This window comes from Camarhynchus parvulus, chromosome 13, assembly GCF_901933205.1.
Source record: "Camarhynchus parvulus chromosome 13, STF_HiC, whole genome shotgun sequence".
NCBI classification, from domain to species: domain Eukaryota; kingdom Metazoa; phylum Chordata; class Aves; order Passeriformes; family Thraupidae; genus Camarhynchus; species Camarhynchus parvulus.
Genome location: NC_044583.1, coordinates 14,593,345 through 14,607,929, shown reverse-complemented (window position 1 = coordinate 14,607,929; position 14,585 = coordinate 14,593,345). Strand labels below are relative to the sequence as shown.

The following is a 14,585-nucleotide window of genomic DNA, read 5'->3' as shown; positions in this document are numbered from 1 at the left end:
ATTCACCACAGGATCCCCACTGGAAAATCCCAGATAAAGATCTGACCTCAGTTCATCTCACCTTCTGGGGAACTCAGCTCACTCCTGATTTTCTTTCTCAATAAACTAAATCAGCAACATTTCCCTGTCTTCTTTCATGTGCTGTCTCATGAAACATTGCCTTGATTTGTTGGATGATGATACTGGGCAGAATAGGTTACGTGCTCAAAGCTCTGGAATAGAACAAGAACATAATCTTCCTCCCCTCCCTCTCATAAAAGGCAGAAAATTAAATACAGATGCTCCAACCCCAGAGCTGTGTGTCTTTGCACATAAATGACAATCATGTCCCTGCATTAGTGCTCAGACCCTTTAATGTTTGACACTGGACAGGGCTGAAGTGGTGACACAGGAGGGTCTCTGCTCAGGTGCTCCAGGTGCATTTTCCTTGTCAGCAAAGCCCAGTCACACCTTGGTGTCACTGCCCAGAGCTGATCCCTGGCTCTGTCCTCGCCTGAAGTGCTGCTCTCTCAAGGACACCCTGCTGGCAAAGCCCATATTGTTCAGACACGTGCATTGTCTCTGTCTATTTGTCTGAGTCCTCCAACTGACTTATTACCCGATTTTTCTCATCCTGAAGTCGTCCTTTAACACCTTTCAAGTTTTGAGATTAATGCCTTCCTAGGTGTGGTGCCTACTCCTGCCTACTTGTCTTCTCTCAGTCTTCAATTACACAATATTCTCTGCCAGCCCAAGGAGTATTTCAGCAGTGTTTCAAAATCCAAGGACAAAATATCCTTCTGTTTCTTGAGCGTGTGACCTGTCATTGGCGTATTGTGCTTGAAATTTATTTTGCTTTTGTCTTCTGTTTGAGTATTGAATTGGGTTTTGGTTTTCTTGGTTTTTTTTATCCACACAAGAGAGGCATAAATAAATTTGGCTTATCCCTTCTAAAATGTAATATCTCCCACATGCATTTCTTCTGGGAATCAAAGGGAGAGGGGTGCTTGTTCTCCTTGATGGAGGTTGTCCCAAAAAGCAATGCTTTGGTGGTAAAACAAAGGATTTATGTAGAGATGGGCAGATGGATGAAGCACTGATTTCCAGATTGGGTTCAGCTTTTCTAGGATCCATGCTAGGGTCTCAAATTATTCTGTCATCATCATGCTAAAAGTCTGTTACTGCAAAGCTAATGGCTTTTAGGGGAAATAACAATTGTAAATTTTTTTTTGCATAGTCCCATAAAAGTTTCTCCATCCCTTGTCATTTTCCAGGAGTCCTTTCAGTGTCTGGGATGCCCTCTTGCTTGCCTTCCTAGTTCATTGTTTTCCTGCTTTCACTATAACTTAGTGATGTTTTACTTTGGTGAAGCACAAAAATAAAAGAAGAGCCTTTCTGCTACGGAAGCATTTCATTCAATGTTTTTCTCGTGAAAAAGCACTGCACAAAAATAAGCTGTGATAGGTGAACACACAGAAAATCTGACAGCAGTTTGTACAGTGGCTCTTTGCCTGCAGGAATTTTCTGTGGTCCTTCAGAAGGAAACTGTCACATATTTCACTTAAAATAAGGACTTGGAGGGTGTATCTCACACATCTAAACTTCTCGTGACTCCCGTTGATGAAGAAACACCGCTCTTGGCTTCCAGCACAGCTTACCTCCACTGATATTACCACTGAGACAAAAGGCTGGAAGTGTTGCTCCAGGATAAGGGTGGATAAGGCAAATATGAACATGCACAAACGCACACACCCCCCCAGTGGTGCAGGCATACATATAAGCGTGGTTGGCACCTGAGGACTGAATCCAGGTTGTGTTTCCTGAGCAAAAGCCAAGCTCTGCTGCTCACAGCTCATCCAGCCACCATGAAGATCACGGGGGTGCTGCTTCTGCTCTCTCTGGCCCTTTTCAGCATCTCAGGTGAGTGGCTGTGCCTCGGAGTAAGCGCTGGCTGTCTTCAAAACCACAAAAAAACATCCTCAGACTGGAAAGAGCTCCGTTCTGCAAGGACTTATTTACTCCTAGAAAGATAGTGTTGAAAAGACTTGACATCAGAGACTATCACTTATGGGGTAATATTTTAGCAACAGAACTGAGTGGGTAAGAACAACTGTGGGAACAGCTCTACTCTCAGTGCTAGTTTATGCATAATGAAAGAAGTGACATGTACGTGGTGCAACCCGGAGACTCAGACAACCAGTACTTAACCTCTGAAATGTTGCAGAAACACAAATAATTTTACTGAATGAAAGTGAACATTTCTTGTAGTCATCCTGAACCGAGGTGTAGTTGGAGAGCCTGAATTGCTGTAGGAGCTTTATAAATTCACCTCTCACTAAATATTATTCTTATTTAAAAATAATATTAGCAATGCATATAAGATGCTGTCTCTGTGTACTTGTCAGCTTTATGTCCCTCTTTACCTCAATAATTTGCTTTGCTTTGAGTTCATGTCCTGTTCCATCCTTTGAACCATAGAAAATGCCTTTCTCTTTTTTTGTTTTACACAGCTTTTTCCATTTTGACTGTAACCCTCATTAAATAAAAATACTACAGAATCAACATACAGTATGGCACAACATTTTGCCTGAAATTCCTTTTGTCTAAGAATAATTTGCTAGCACACAGGGAGTTGGAAGATATGTATTCAGGGCATGCATTCTCAGATTTTAACAGAATCTATGAATTACATTTGTAACATATTTAATTTGTTCTTCTTCTTTTTTTTTAGTTCCAGCTACTGATGCGCTGCAGGTAAGGGACAGATTTTTCTATTCTCCATCCTTTCTTTCCTTAAAGCAGTTTCTGTATAAATCTTTACTAATCACATCATGATGGAGCCTTTCAAAATCCTGAGACACCCAGCTGCCTGAGCAATATTTGCCACAGATATTATCGGGTGAAATTGCCATTTTCATCTGGTGATAGCTTCAACAAGTAGGGCAGCATTCAGCTCATGTCCAAGTTGATGTCAAAGTTACTGCAGCACCATTTGCAGTGGTTACCCAGGCTCTGCATGGCTGGAGGCAGCACTCCACTGCCTCCTGCCCTGTCCCTGGGCTTTTCCTCAGCATCTGGGCAGCAAGGGGGCAGCTCAAGGGGTGTGTGGGGCCTCCTGATGTCACTTTTCTCACCCAGCTTTGGTTGAGAGCTTTTTTTTTTTTTTTGTGAATACAGGCTGCATCTGCCTACTGCAGGAACCAGAGGGCTATCAGGAATATGTGTACCATGGAGTATGTTCCCCACTGTGGGTCTGATGGTGTCACCTACCCCAATAAATGCACGTTCTGCAATGCCTTCCTGTACGTATGGAATAAATCCCTTCACCTACTCAGTGGTGGATTAATTTAGCTTAAACTGGCTAATCAGTCTTGGGCACTGGCTGGAGAAGTAAATTTCTTTTATTTCATATGTTTTTTTTCTCTCACCAGCAATGGTAATTTTTTTTTTTTGCTTTTTTGGGAGAGTTTGCTAGGAACTCCATTCTTTCAGATATAAAGAGACAACATTGTGTTCCACGTTTTCCTCTTAAGTGATTTGCAAAACAGCTTTCTCTCAGCAAAGTCTGTTTCTTACAGACTATTTGGTCTTTTAAATTAAGAACTTTTCTTGTCTTTATATGTCACTAATAAAAGGAAATAGGTGGAATAGAGTTCAGAAGTCCCTCTGTGGTGCAGAGGGACAGACCAACAGTAAAAGCTCAGCTGTTCTGTCTCTGAGGTACTGATTTCTTACTGATTTTTTTCTCTGCAGGAGAAGCCGTGGAGCTCTTTCCTTGAGGTCTCTTGAAGCCTGTTAAGTTCTTGACAGGATTCAGCTGAGAAAGAGCATCCCCCCCTGACAATGTTCCCCATGGCAGATGACTTCCTAAACCCCTGAGCCTTGAAAACCTCTTATCAACCCTGAAACCTCTGATAATAAAAAAGAGACCCAGCATTTATGTTGTTCTTTAGTCTCACTCTGGCTTTACCTAGCAGGCTGCATGATTATACCACTGCAACAACCCTGGGGTGTGGGAATTAATGGGCAAATTACAGGGGAGAGGGAGAAGGGTGTTCTGATCTACAAAAACATCAACCCCAACTGCAAAGGCAATGGGCAGCTTTTGTGGGCATCTGCCTTCATCCAGCTTTCCAAAATAAAACCCAGGCTGGAGATGCATCCTGGTGCTCCTCTCCATTTCTTGCTCTGAGGGGATCCGACAGACACTGAGAGGAGCCTGGCTGAGAGGAGCTGCCTCCCTCCCCAGCAGCTGCTGTGAAATACCTGCAGCCTCACCCAGCCTCACTCTCTGTAGCCTGGCAGCACCAAGAGGCCCTGGGCAAACCTAAATATTAATATAATTAGAGAGAGTCCCAAGACTTCTAATTGGGGTGTTCTGGCGCTGTTCTGCCACGCAGAAGGGGTCTTGCTGGCACAATGAGCTGCTCACCCCTGTTTCAGTTTCCAGGGTTGTCCCCAGTTTCTTACACCTGCAGGAGAACATGTGAGGAAGGTCACATTCCAAGCTGCCTCCACCTCACGAGCAGGATTGAAAACTCACCTGTAGCTGAGAGAAAGCGTTTTGCAATCTGCTCTGCTCCCCAGAGCAATGTCACAGGGTGTTTTCTCTGGGCTGCCCACGCTGGTTCATTGCTGAGGGGCACTGCAGAAAACCCGTGGGCAGCCAGAGCTAACAGAGCTGATGTCCAGGGGATGCTGCCAACCACTGAGCCCATCTGGGCACCTCACCCATCACTTAGCTGCTGGTTGAAGGTAATTACCTTGACTGTCGCTTGTAGAGGATCCTTTGAGATTCTCCGGCCCCTGGAAACCTCGGCTGATGAAAGGAAGGGCTCAGAGTCGTGGTGTTAATTTATTATTCATTAACAGCCAGGCGCTGCCAGTGCCGCGTGCTGCAGAGGCAGCAGCCTCACAGTCAAATAGTTAATGATCTTAAGTGACAATGTGTCACTTCCCAGAGACTGCAGAGAGCAGCTCTCTAAAAGGAGACAATTTATTTCCAAAATACATGATTCTCTGCAACCATTTAGTGCCAAGTCCCTTCCTGGGGCTGGAATGTCCCTCCTGTCTGTGTGCAGGAAGGCTTTTCAGTGTCAGACGCGATTTCTGGGCACCAGGATAAATTGAGGCTCTGGGAGGTGGTGCTGGGGGTGTGGGGCACATTCAATCTCCTTCTTCTCCCCCTCTGCAGAGCGTGGGAGTCAGGGTAGGAGAGCAGCAGCTGCAGCAGTTATTTTTTCCTCGGGCAGCAGCAGGAAGGATGAGGATGGCCCTGAGGAGCCGCGATGCCTCGGGAACCAGCAGAGCTCCCGGTCGTGCTGGAGACCCCCGTGATGCTCAGAGGCCTCTTGCAGGGGCATGTCTGCTAAACAGGAAAATCCAGCAGGCAATTAAGGGCAATTTCTGTGAGTAGAAATGATAAATCCTCTGTGACTGCTCAGGAGTGACCAAGGGCAGAGCAGGACCCCAGCGGAGCCCCCGGCCTCCTGCCGCAGCAGCTCATCCTGGATGCTCCTTAAGATGGAGAGGAAGAGAATTCTCCTTTATGAGCATCTCGTTGGAAATAATTTTTTTCATTGCTTCTCAATAAAATCCTGCCACAACAGCACAAATCCTCTCACCATTACTAATCTAACTCTCCCTCCAGGAAATTCAAGGCAGGAAACATTGTCTGCCTGCCAAGGTATTTTATGGTACAATTCTTTGAGCAGTACCTCAGCACTTTATGTTATTATCTGATGTTTTGGATTCAGGAAATGCCATCCAATTACCCCACAACCTGATTAACACATTGCATGTACTTATTTTGTTCTGCTTTATTTTATATCATTCCTTCTATTTTTGTGCATCATTTGACTTGTTGCTGGCCAAAATATACCTCAGGCCAGTCTAGACCTTTCTGTTAATGCAGTTTCTCTCCGTAGCTTCTGTCAGGAGAAATGGTTTATTACTGCATTTTTACTTGATGTGGAGAAAAATAAAATTATATTTGAAAAGTGAATTAATTGCAGGTGTTTTGGGGGGCTGGCTGTGTCAGAGCTATTGCAGTGAGGCAGAGCTGAGATTCACGGAGGGATTGGGATCCTCAACCTTACGCTGTTAGCATGCAGCTTCCAGACAGTCAAATTATTCCAGACACCCTTGCCTGTGATATCATCTATGCTTAAAAGACTGGAGATATTCAGGCAGCAATCAGATAGCTGAACTACAAGGAGAAATAATAGGTGAGTGCGGCTTAGAGCAGGGGCTTTGCGGGCTGTAAATTGAATTTCTGTTCTCATAGAAGATCCAGCTCTGCCCCCGTGTGCAGAGGTCTGGGAACAGCAGCTCGGCCGGGATCTCCTGCGGTTGCTCCTCATCCCCGGGAGCCGCAGGGAGCTCCCTCCTCCTGCCCGGACTGCGGCCCCTTTGTTCTCGCTGCCCGCGACAGCCGCGGAGCGGAGCGAGCACAGGGACCCCGCTGCTGGCATGGCAGCAAATCCTGCGTGCACACATCCACCCTCGTGTTTAATAGTAATAATAATGATGAAAAAACCCCCGTTGTTGCTCTTTGTAGCCAAATGAAGCCTACGGCAAGTTTCAAACCAAAGCAGGGAGCATCATCAGTGAAGAATTTTTTAGGTTGTGATCGGCTGTGGACTTACTTGAGGTAGGAAGTCTCAAGACCAGAGGAAAATCTTCCCAGGAAATTGTCACTGCTATGGGAAGAAATGCTGCTGGATTAGAAATCCAGAGTTATTGGAAATTTACCTTAATACAAGAGGATCCATTGCATGATGGCCAACATTGATCCCATTCATGCCATAACCTTCCTGAATGTTTGCCCTGTAGGAGTCTGAAATACAAGGAAGCATTTTATTTAAGAGTTTTATTTAAGCTTCTGGATAGATCTTGTATCTGTAGTAACATTAAAATAATTCCAAAGCCACTTTACTGAGCCCTCCATCATGATATTTCTGAGCCTCAGAATCACAGGATAGTTTGGGTTGGAAGTGATCTCTGGAGATCATCCAGTCCAAACCCCCTGCCAAAGCAGGGGCACCTGGAGCAGGTGACACAGGAGCATGGCCAAGCGGGTTTGGGATGACTCCAGGGAGACTCCACCACCTCCCTGGGCAGCTGTTCCAGTGCTCTGCAGCTCTCAATGGAAAGAATTTTCTCCTCATGTCGAGGTGGAACTTGTTGTGTTTTAGGTTATGGGCACTTCTCCTTGTCCTGTCACTGGGCACCACTGAGAACAATCTGGCACCATCACACACACCCCAGGGCTTTGGGCAGGTGGGCTCACTTTGCCCTTCCCATTTGCAACAGGTGTATGACATTTCCCAAGGCTCACTGTTGTGAGCACTGCTGTTTTTCACTGCTCCTGCCTGCTTTCAGTCCATCTGCTCTCCTGTGATTACTGCTGTCCCATTCCCTCTGTTTCCTGTTGCTCCTTGTGCAATCCCCTGTCACACCTGTCCCAGCAGCTCTCCTGCCCTGCCCTGCCCACTGCCCTTTGTCTCCTATCCCTTCTCCCAGACCCTGCAGCAAGGCTCTTTCCTCGTTTCTCTTTTTCTCCCTGCTGCCCTGGGAAGTGGCAGGGGCTGCTGGAGGAGAAGAGCTTTTTGGATGGCCACCAAGACCCTCGGGGCAGCACGTGAGGCAGAGCGGATCTCCCAGAGGATCTGGCTAATGAAAGGGCAGGTGCTGGCTCAACATGAGAGTGATGCCGCTCCCTGGCAGACACCTGCCAGGCACAACAGCTCCTGCTGGCTCCAGCCTGGCAGGAAACACAGCAGGAAGAAGCAGCACAGTTCTGCTAATGGGGATCTCGGATCTGCAGGTGGGTATGGGGGAGTTTGGGTGGCAGGGCTGAAGAGGAGACAGACTCTGCTCCTGGAGCCCCCCCAGCCACGGGGCTGGCAAGCAGCACCTCCCCTGGTGGCTGGTACAAGTTCTGAGGAAGCTTTGTTTTCAGACTTTGGCATTCCTGCCCCTGGAGATTAATCAATATTAATGCTTCCGTGACTACCGCTTCCTTTCCAAATGTGCTCACAATCAGTTCAAGGAATCTGAAAGTCAACACGCTCAGGATGCTAAGAATGCGACAGAAACAACTTTCAAAGGAACCCTTCAACTTGTGATATTTGTGAAAGAGATCCAAATAGCATTATTCATTTATTTTTCAGGAAAATTATTTCATTGATATAAACAGGCCAAATCCCACAAGCTCCATTCTGTGACTACGGTTCCCTTACAATTTCAGCTGCATTTTTATGATTTATCTGCTCATGCCAAGTGTTGAACATCTCCCAGGATAATAAGAAAACCGATTCTGACTTTCTATTTAAAACTCAGGCTGCCTTTAAGCCACATGTATGAATTAGGCTTCTTCTGAAGCACAAACAAGTTCCATCCGTCACTTCCTTCCGTGACTACCTTAAATCAAAAATTTATTATTTTATGCAATATCCCCTATTTGTTTTTCCATACACTTGCGATAGAGTCGAGCCACTTAGCAGAGCCTAGCACATTATTTATCACTTATCTTCCCTAAAACACGACTCTCAGCTGACACTCTAAATTTAATGCCATATAATTGAGGGAGAAGGGGGAAGCCTAACAGCTCTCCTTCTGTTTGCAGTTACTGGATTTTTTTCTGGAATGCCTTTGGCATTAAAAAACCCATTTCACCTGCACAGAATACCAGTTGCTTGCCATTAATAGGAAACATTATTCCCAGTACGGATTTAAGGCTACTTATTCTCATAATTTCTTAATCAGACTCGTGCTCATTGCCAACAGATGAATAACTCTTGCTCCTACACAGAAATGTCTAATAAACTTCTGGGGGTTTTTGTAATGCTTTCATCTTGTGATGACTTTCTGTGGGTGAGAAATCCAGTGTACCAGGAAATTACAGGAGAGAGTGTGGAGGGATTTGCGGAGACTTCAGCATCTTTAAAGTGCACTGATGCTTGCCAGACCCTAGATATGATGTCAGTAAAATGTCCCATGCTCCTGTCACCCCACTCTGCTGTACCATGAAAGCCTCCCAGAGCCCAGTTCCTGTCTAGCATATGTGATATGGTGAGCACAAGTCAAACACTTCCAACAAATGGGCTCTTTTTTCCCTTCCCCAACTTCCATATTCCATTTCATAACATCCGCTATTGAGACAGTGCTCCTGTTTGGAAAGTACAAATCACTCATTGTACAGCAAGACGCCTTTGTTAACAAGCTGGGTGTAGCTCACATTTTTGTTTAATTCTTCTGGGCATCTCTCTAACAAACAAGTATTCTTTGGAGCTCAACTGGGTAATCGATACAATTTTCTTAGTTTACAGAGCAAATAATTACTTTCTGGTGATGACTTCACAAGGTCGGGGAGATGCCTATATATACTGGGGAGGGACAAGGCTGAGAACCATCCACGGACTCGCCGGCAACCGACCCACACGGAACAGCCATCACCACCACCGCCAGCATGAAGATGGCCAACTGTGCTGCCCTTCTGGGGCTGGTCCTTCTTGCCTGCTTTTCTGGTAAGAAATTTCTGTCATTTTTGCTACACTCCATGCTGGTCTAGACCTCCTGATCCTTTCCCTGTCTCTGTGCATCCTGAAGGAGAGCGCAGCCTCTTGGGGATGCGGCGGTTTGGGAATACGCGGCCTCTCTTTCCAATGAGCTTCGCCCTTGTGCAGACAAACACATGGGATCTCTGCTTTAAGCTTTTGAGCCTTAGTGGGGATTATGGAGCTAAAGAAGGATAAAATTTTAGGTCCTATTTCTTGTTTAGTGAGTCAAAATTTCTGGTTTCACAAATAAGTGATTTTTTTTTAATCTCGGTGTATCATTTTGCATTTACTTGGAGTAGATGAAACATTTGGGAGGATAATCACTTCTTGGTAATGAGAAGGTGTATTTGGCTACTCTGTAGGGAAATTGACGATTCCAAAGGAATTTTAGTGAAGGACATAATACAATTTTTACATTTTGTAATTTCTATTTTTATTGTAGATCTTGCTGTTGCTCAAAGACGGGTGAGTATTAGATCTTTGTCACTTAGTCTTGATTTCTAAGTCTAGATGAATAATTCATACTCACACTATATGTCAGGGAATGCTTGAGGGAAAAAAAAAGGGAGAATGAATAAGAAAGAAGTGCCCCTAAGTGCACCTCTTTTCCCAACATAAGAAAACACCTTTGTCAGAGAGAGATAATTTAGCACTTTGATGATTAAAAAGACAGCGATTAATAATGTAGAATGCGAGTCAGCACAGCACAGAGTGCCAGTAGAAAATCTATATGACTATTGAATATCTGCCTAATATCTTCCCTGTCTTGATTCCCCAAGGAATGATCATTTTTGCCCATAATTCTCACCAAAATTACTTTAAGTCTTAACAGCAGAGAGACGCTTTCATTATGTTGTAAGATACTCGATATAAATTTTCTTCCACCATGGAGGAGCCGTAGAGATTCCTCACAGTAGCCTCTCAGTGCAGCAAAACCAGGATTAGGGCAAGGACACCCCTCTGTCTGTTTGGAGACATGACGAGTCCCCTTTCCCAGGCCAACTGCGCTGCCTACATGATGGGTGGAAAAACCATGAGCGTCGTCTGTCCCCGCAACTACGCCCCCGTGTGCGGCACCAATGGCCGCACCTACCCCAACGAGTGCTCCCTCTGCAGGGACTTCTTGTGAGTAGAAAGTCCCCTGATCACCCACAGCGCCAGTTCAAGCATCAGGCAGAAGCCCTTGGGGTTGTGACTAATCGTGGGGTGGACTGGAATTTTCTTAAGTTTCTGTCTTCCTTAATGCGCGGGATCTTCTGTGACAAAGCTCCAGAATCTGATTAATTACTGGGGCTTTACGGGTGGAGGGACTTGATGATTGAGATGATAACATGGCATGAAAAGATTAATCCCTGCTTTTCTTCTCCCTCTCTCCTTCCAGCCGCAACCGTGCCCTTGACAAGAAACACGATGGAAGATGCGTTAGGGTATGGCCAGAGATTGGTTCCTTCCCCTGCTGGGTGACAGGCCAGGCACAAACCTAGCCTAGGATTCCTTCTGTACTGAACCCACACAATTGCTAGCTCTCAGAAATGGGGTGAAAATGAAGAATTTCAGATTGGCAGGAAATTTAATTTGCGTTTTGTTTGGACTGCTAAAATCAGTGAGTTTTAAAAGGCAAAAGATCTTCTGTAAAACACCAGAGTTTAGAAAGGAAGCTTATTGATTTCAAGAGTGTTTCATTCAGTGTTATGAAAACACTTCCCTTTACATGTAGACTCAGAGGCTTGTTGTGGCTAAGAAATTCCCAGAAGAAGTTTGAATTTCAACTAAACTATAATTTTGTAACAGAAAAAACCTGATTCTATCAGAATGTTTATCACAAAGTTAAGTTAAAGTTAGTATCAATATAGGGAGCTACCACGAAGTGACAAAGAATGTCTATTTTTAGTTTAGAGGGAGAGAGAGAGTAAAGAAACATTCTGTCTGTGCAATTTTGCATAATACAATGACTCCCATTTCAATACACTCAGAGTAATTGCAGGAGCAGAAAGCTGAGTGTAAACTCCATTTTTGAAAGGTGTGAGGTATTTTAGGCAAGGATCCTTCATGGTGGCATTCAGGGGGAGAATCCCCAAGATGACAGGGATGAAGCCCACCTCAGAACAGATGCTGATGCTGTACCCACAGGCAGGATTTCATCTGTGCTCCCTCAAATCCACCACACTTTGCCTGGAAGCCCCTTTCATCAGGCAGCTCTGGGTAGAGGGGGGAATGTCTCTTGCACCACACTCCGTTACACAGGGTTGCTGCAAAGGGAAGCAGAGACTCAAATGCTGCTCTGGGACTGTTTCAGGTCGACTGTACTGGTTTCCTGAAGCCTGGCAGCGGTTTCAACACCCCCTGCACCACGGAGTACTCCCCCATCTGCGGCACCAATGGCATCACCTACAGGAACAAGTGCCACTTCTGTACTGCTGTGGCGTAAGTGAAGGGCCCAGGGTAGGGCAGGGTTTTTGGATCAGTATTTCTCTTTTTGGTATTTGGAGCATAAAGGGGTAGTTTGGCTCATGGAGCAGCTGCACTCTGCTCATTCATTCTCCACTTGCTTTCCCCCCAAAGGAGCGGCCTGGATGTGAACCTGCAGACCTACGGAGAGTGCTTCCAGGTAAAGCCAGAAATCTGCACTCTGAACTGCTCTTACATTTTGCAACACAACTTCATGGGTGAATAATAGAAATGCCTCCACTGTCCTGGTGCATTTGGCCTGGAAATAGGACTTGAGGAAAATAGTTATGCCACGGTCAGCAGGTATAGGACTTAATCCGTGGCTGAGATATTTGGTCCCCTCTCTGATCTGGGAATGGCAGGCAGAAAGTGCTGAGACCTTCACTTACTGTGAAGCTGGATGAGCAAGAGATGGTGCATCATTGATGCAGCAGCACTATTAGCAGCAGTGATTCTTTGGGTGGTGGAGAACTTGGTGCACTGGGGCTTGTGACCACCCCCTTTCTGTCCACTTGCCTCTGCTTGCCTGCTGAACCAGAGCAGCCAGTGGGAGAGCCATCCTGGAAATACCAGCATGATCATTCCACTACTTATAATAATATTTATTAGATTTTTTTTTTGCCTCCACCATCTCCCTACTCCAGGCTGTTCCGGGCAAGCACATTCTCTGAGTCCACAGAATTGCTGGAACAACAGAGCCCTGCTCCTGAAAAGCGCTTTCATGCTTTGCCACATCACAAATACTAAACAAACATAGAGCACTTATGTAGGAAAATACAGGCACCAGAAGTTTTAAGCCCTGTTTTTTTGTTCCATTAGCAAAATGTAAACATCGACTGCGGCAACTTCCAGCAGAAGGGCGGCAACATGGTCTGCACCTCCGAGTACACCCCCATCTGCGGCTCCGACGGCAGGACCTACTCAAACAAGTGCCACTTCTGCAACGCTGTCTCGTAAGTTCAGAGCTCACCACGTGCCCATAGAAGCGGAGCAGCTCCCATGCAGCTGGTGGAGGCCCCAGAGCTCCCGTTAGCTCCCATCCCTGCCCCGTGCTCCCCTCCCAGCACTCGCTCCTCTGCCACCCCCCCCAGGCACCACAGATCCTAAGCCTGAGTGAGCCTTCTCCTCCTCCCCTTGCAATTAAAAGCAGATCCCCGCTTGCAGGCTCATAGCATAGCTGGCTGCCTCCCTGTCAGGGTGATTGAAAGTGTGACCGTAGGAGGTGTCCAAAATTATGGGGTTTGTCCCAAATCTCCTCAACCTATGAAAGCGTGTAACTTGAGGAATCTGAAAAGAGGCGGGACGTTAAGAAAAGTACTCTGACTTTGAGAGCCACAATGGCATTTGGGTTATTTGGGTGAAGTTAGGCTATAAAAATGAGATCCATGTCTCTAATTTTGGTCTCCCTCTCTCTCTTCAGACGCAGCCTTGGAGGTCTGTTCGTCAGGCACCAGGGAGAGTGCTAAGCGCTGGAGCTGGACCCTTCAACATGACACTTCCCTCACAAATTCTTCAATCAAACATGCTCTTCCTTGCTCCCTCAACTGTTATGCATCAGTCTCTGCTTTGATTGATCAATAAATTAAATGCAGCCACAATCTTGACCATGGAGTGGTTTTTGATTTTGGTTTTGTTTTCTAGGCAGGGTAATGGTCTTCAGGCTTTTGGGTACTTTTCTGCCAGGCAGGAGAAGTGGTGAAATAAACCACAGTAAAGAGCAAAACACCAGCCCAAGCCCTCAAGAGAGAATGTAATTCTGTAGCAAACCATCCGAAAATGCTATAAAATAGCACAACTTTGAATCTAATTTTGAAGTCTTGCAGAGTGTAAATGGATTTGTCTTTTCACGGCACTGGAACTTGGAGGAACTGCTCCTTTTAGGGGCCTTGGCCTGGTGGGATGGTCCTGGGGGAGTGTGGAAGGGGTGTGATCAGCTTTACCTGGTCACACCTGGACAAGGGGCAGGTCTGGTGGTGCCTTATAAAAAGGAGGCTCATGGCAAAGGGAGGAGGTATCTCACAGGGAAGAAAATGAGGAACTGTTGCTTCCTTGAAGGGTGTGTCCATTGAGATTGTGCCCATCAGCAGAAAATTGCAGCAAGCTAGGCAAGGCTGTAATGAGCCTAATGAGAACCTGAGGAGAAATTAGACTGGGCTCAGGCTTTCAGCTTCTTGGATAAGAGATCTAAAAAGCTGTACTGGTGATATTTGAGGCAGAGGACCCTTCAGGAAAAGGTCTCGAGTTTTCTAACTCCAGGAAAGAAGGGCAAGAAGATGTGCTAGCAGCTCAAATGTGTTTTCTATCTGGGGAAAAAAAGGTGTGAAGATAACATCTTTGTGTGAGCCTGAAGCATGCACTGCAGGAAAAATGACATCTATGACTGTTGGTGATGATGTGCCATCTTTTTGGGTGAGTCAAGGAGTTAATATGCAAACAGCACAAGCAAAAAAAGTCCCAAGTGCCATGGCTAACACACTCCCTTCCTCATCCTTTCTCCACCTCCCATTCTCTTGTTATGTAAAAGAACACCTGCTGCTAAGGCTGATACTTAGGACAAAATCTGTGACTTTCAAGACATTTTTTTCGGTCTTGTTT

At 45.8% G+C, this 14,585-nt stretch overlaps 2 protein-coding genes across 2 annotated transcripts; both read left to right on the top strand.

The window, feature by feature from the left end:
* Positions 1-1,844: 1,844 nt before the first annotated feature.
* Positions 1,845-3,778, top strand: LOC115908738 (ovomucoid-like). Its single transcript, XM_030957554.1, has 4 exons — positions 1,845-1,899; positions 2,711-2,733; positions 3,157-3,281; positions 3,733-3,778. Exons 1-4 carry the CDS (start codon positions 1,845-1,847, stop codon positions 3,776-3,778), a joined length of 249 nt encoding a protein of 82 aa, XP_030813414.1.
* A 5,632-nt stretch (positions 3,779-9,410) lies between these two features.
* Positions 9,411-13,543, top strand: LOC115908737 (ovomucoid-like). Its single transcript, XM_030957553.1, has 8 exons — positions 9,411-9,509; positions 9,985-10,007; positions 10,540-10,667; positions 10,924-10,969; positions 11,839-11,966; positions 12,105-12,150; positions 12,810-12,943; positions 13,411-13,543. The coding sequence occupies exons 1-8, from the start codon at positions 9,452-9,454 to the stop codon at positions 13,454-13,456; spliced, it is 609 nt and encodes a 202-aa protein (XP_030813413.1). The 5' UTR covers positions 9,411-9,451; the 3' UTR covers positions 13,457-13,543.
* The last annotated feature ends 1,042 nt before the right edge of the window (positions 13,544-14,585 follow it).

Bases quoted from the DNA above. Each gene is read 5' to 3' on its own strand.
- LOC115908738 (XM_030957554.1), top strand. From the start codon at position 1,845: ATGAAGATCACGGGGGTGCTGCTTCTGCTCTCTCTGGCCCTTTTCAGC. The intron at 2,734-3,156 runs GTAAGGGACAGA...TTGTGAATACAG, and splicing joins CAGCTACTGATGCGCTGCAG to GCTGCATCTGCCTACTGCAG. The intron at 3,282-3,732 runs GTACGTATGGAA...TTTTCTCTGCAG, and splicing joins ACGTTCTGCAATGCCTTCCT to GAGAAGCCGTGGAGCTCTTT.
- LOC115908737 (XM_030957553.1), top strand. From the start codon at position 9,452: ATGAAGATGGCCAACTGTGCTGCCCTTCTGGGGCTGGTCCTTCTTGCC. The intron at 10,668-10,923 runs GTGAGTAGAAAG...CTCTCCTTCCAG, and splicing joins TCCCTCTGCAGGGACTTCTT to CCGCAACCGTGCCCTTGACA. The intron at 12,944-13,410 runs GTAAGTTCAGAG...CTCTCTCTTCAG, and splicing joins CACTTCTGCAACGCTGTCTC to ACGCAGCCTTGGAGGTCTGT.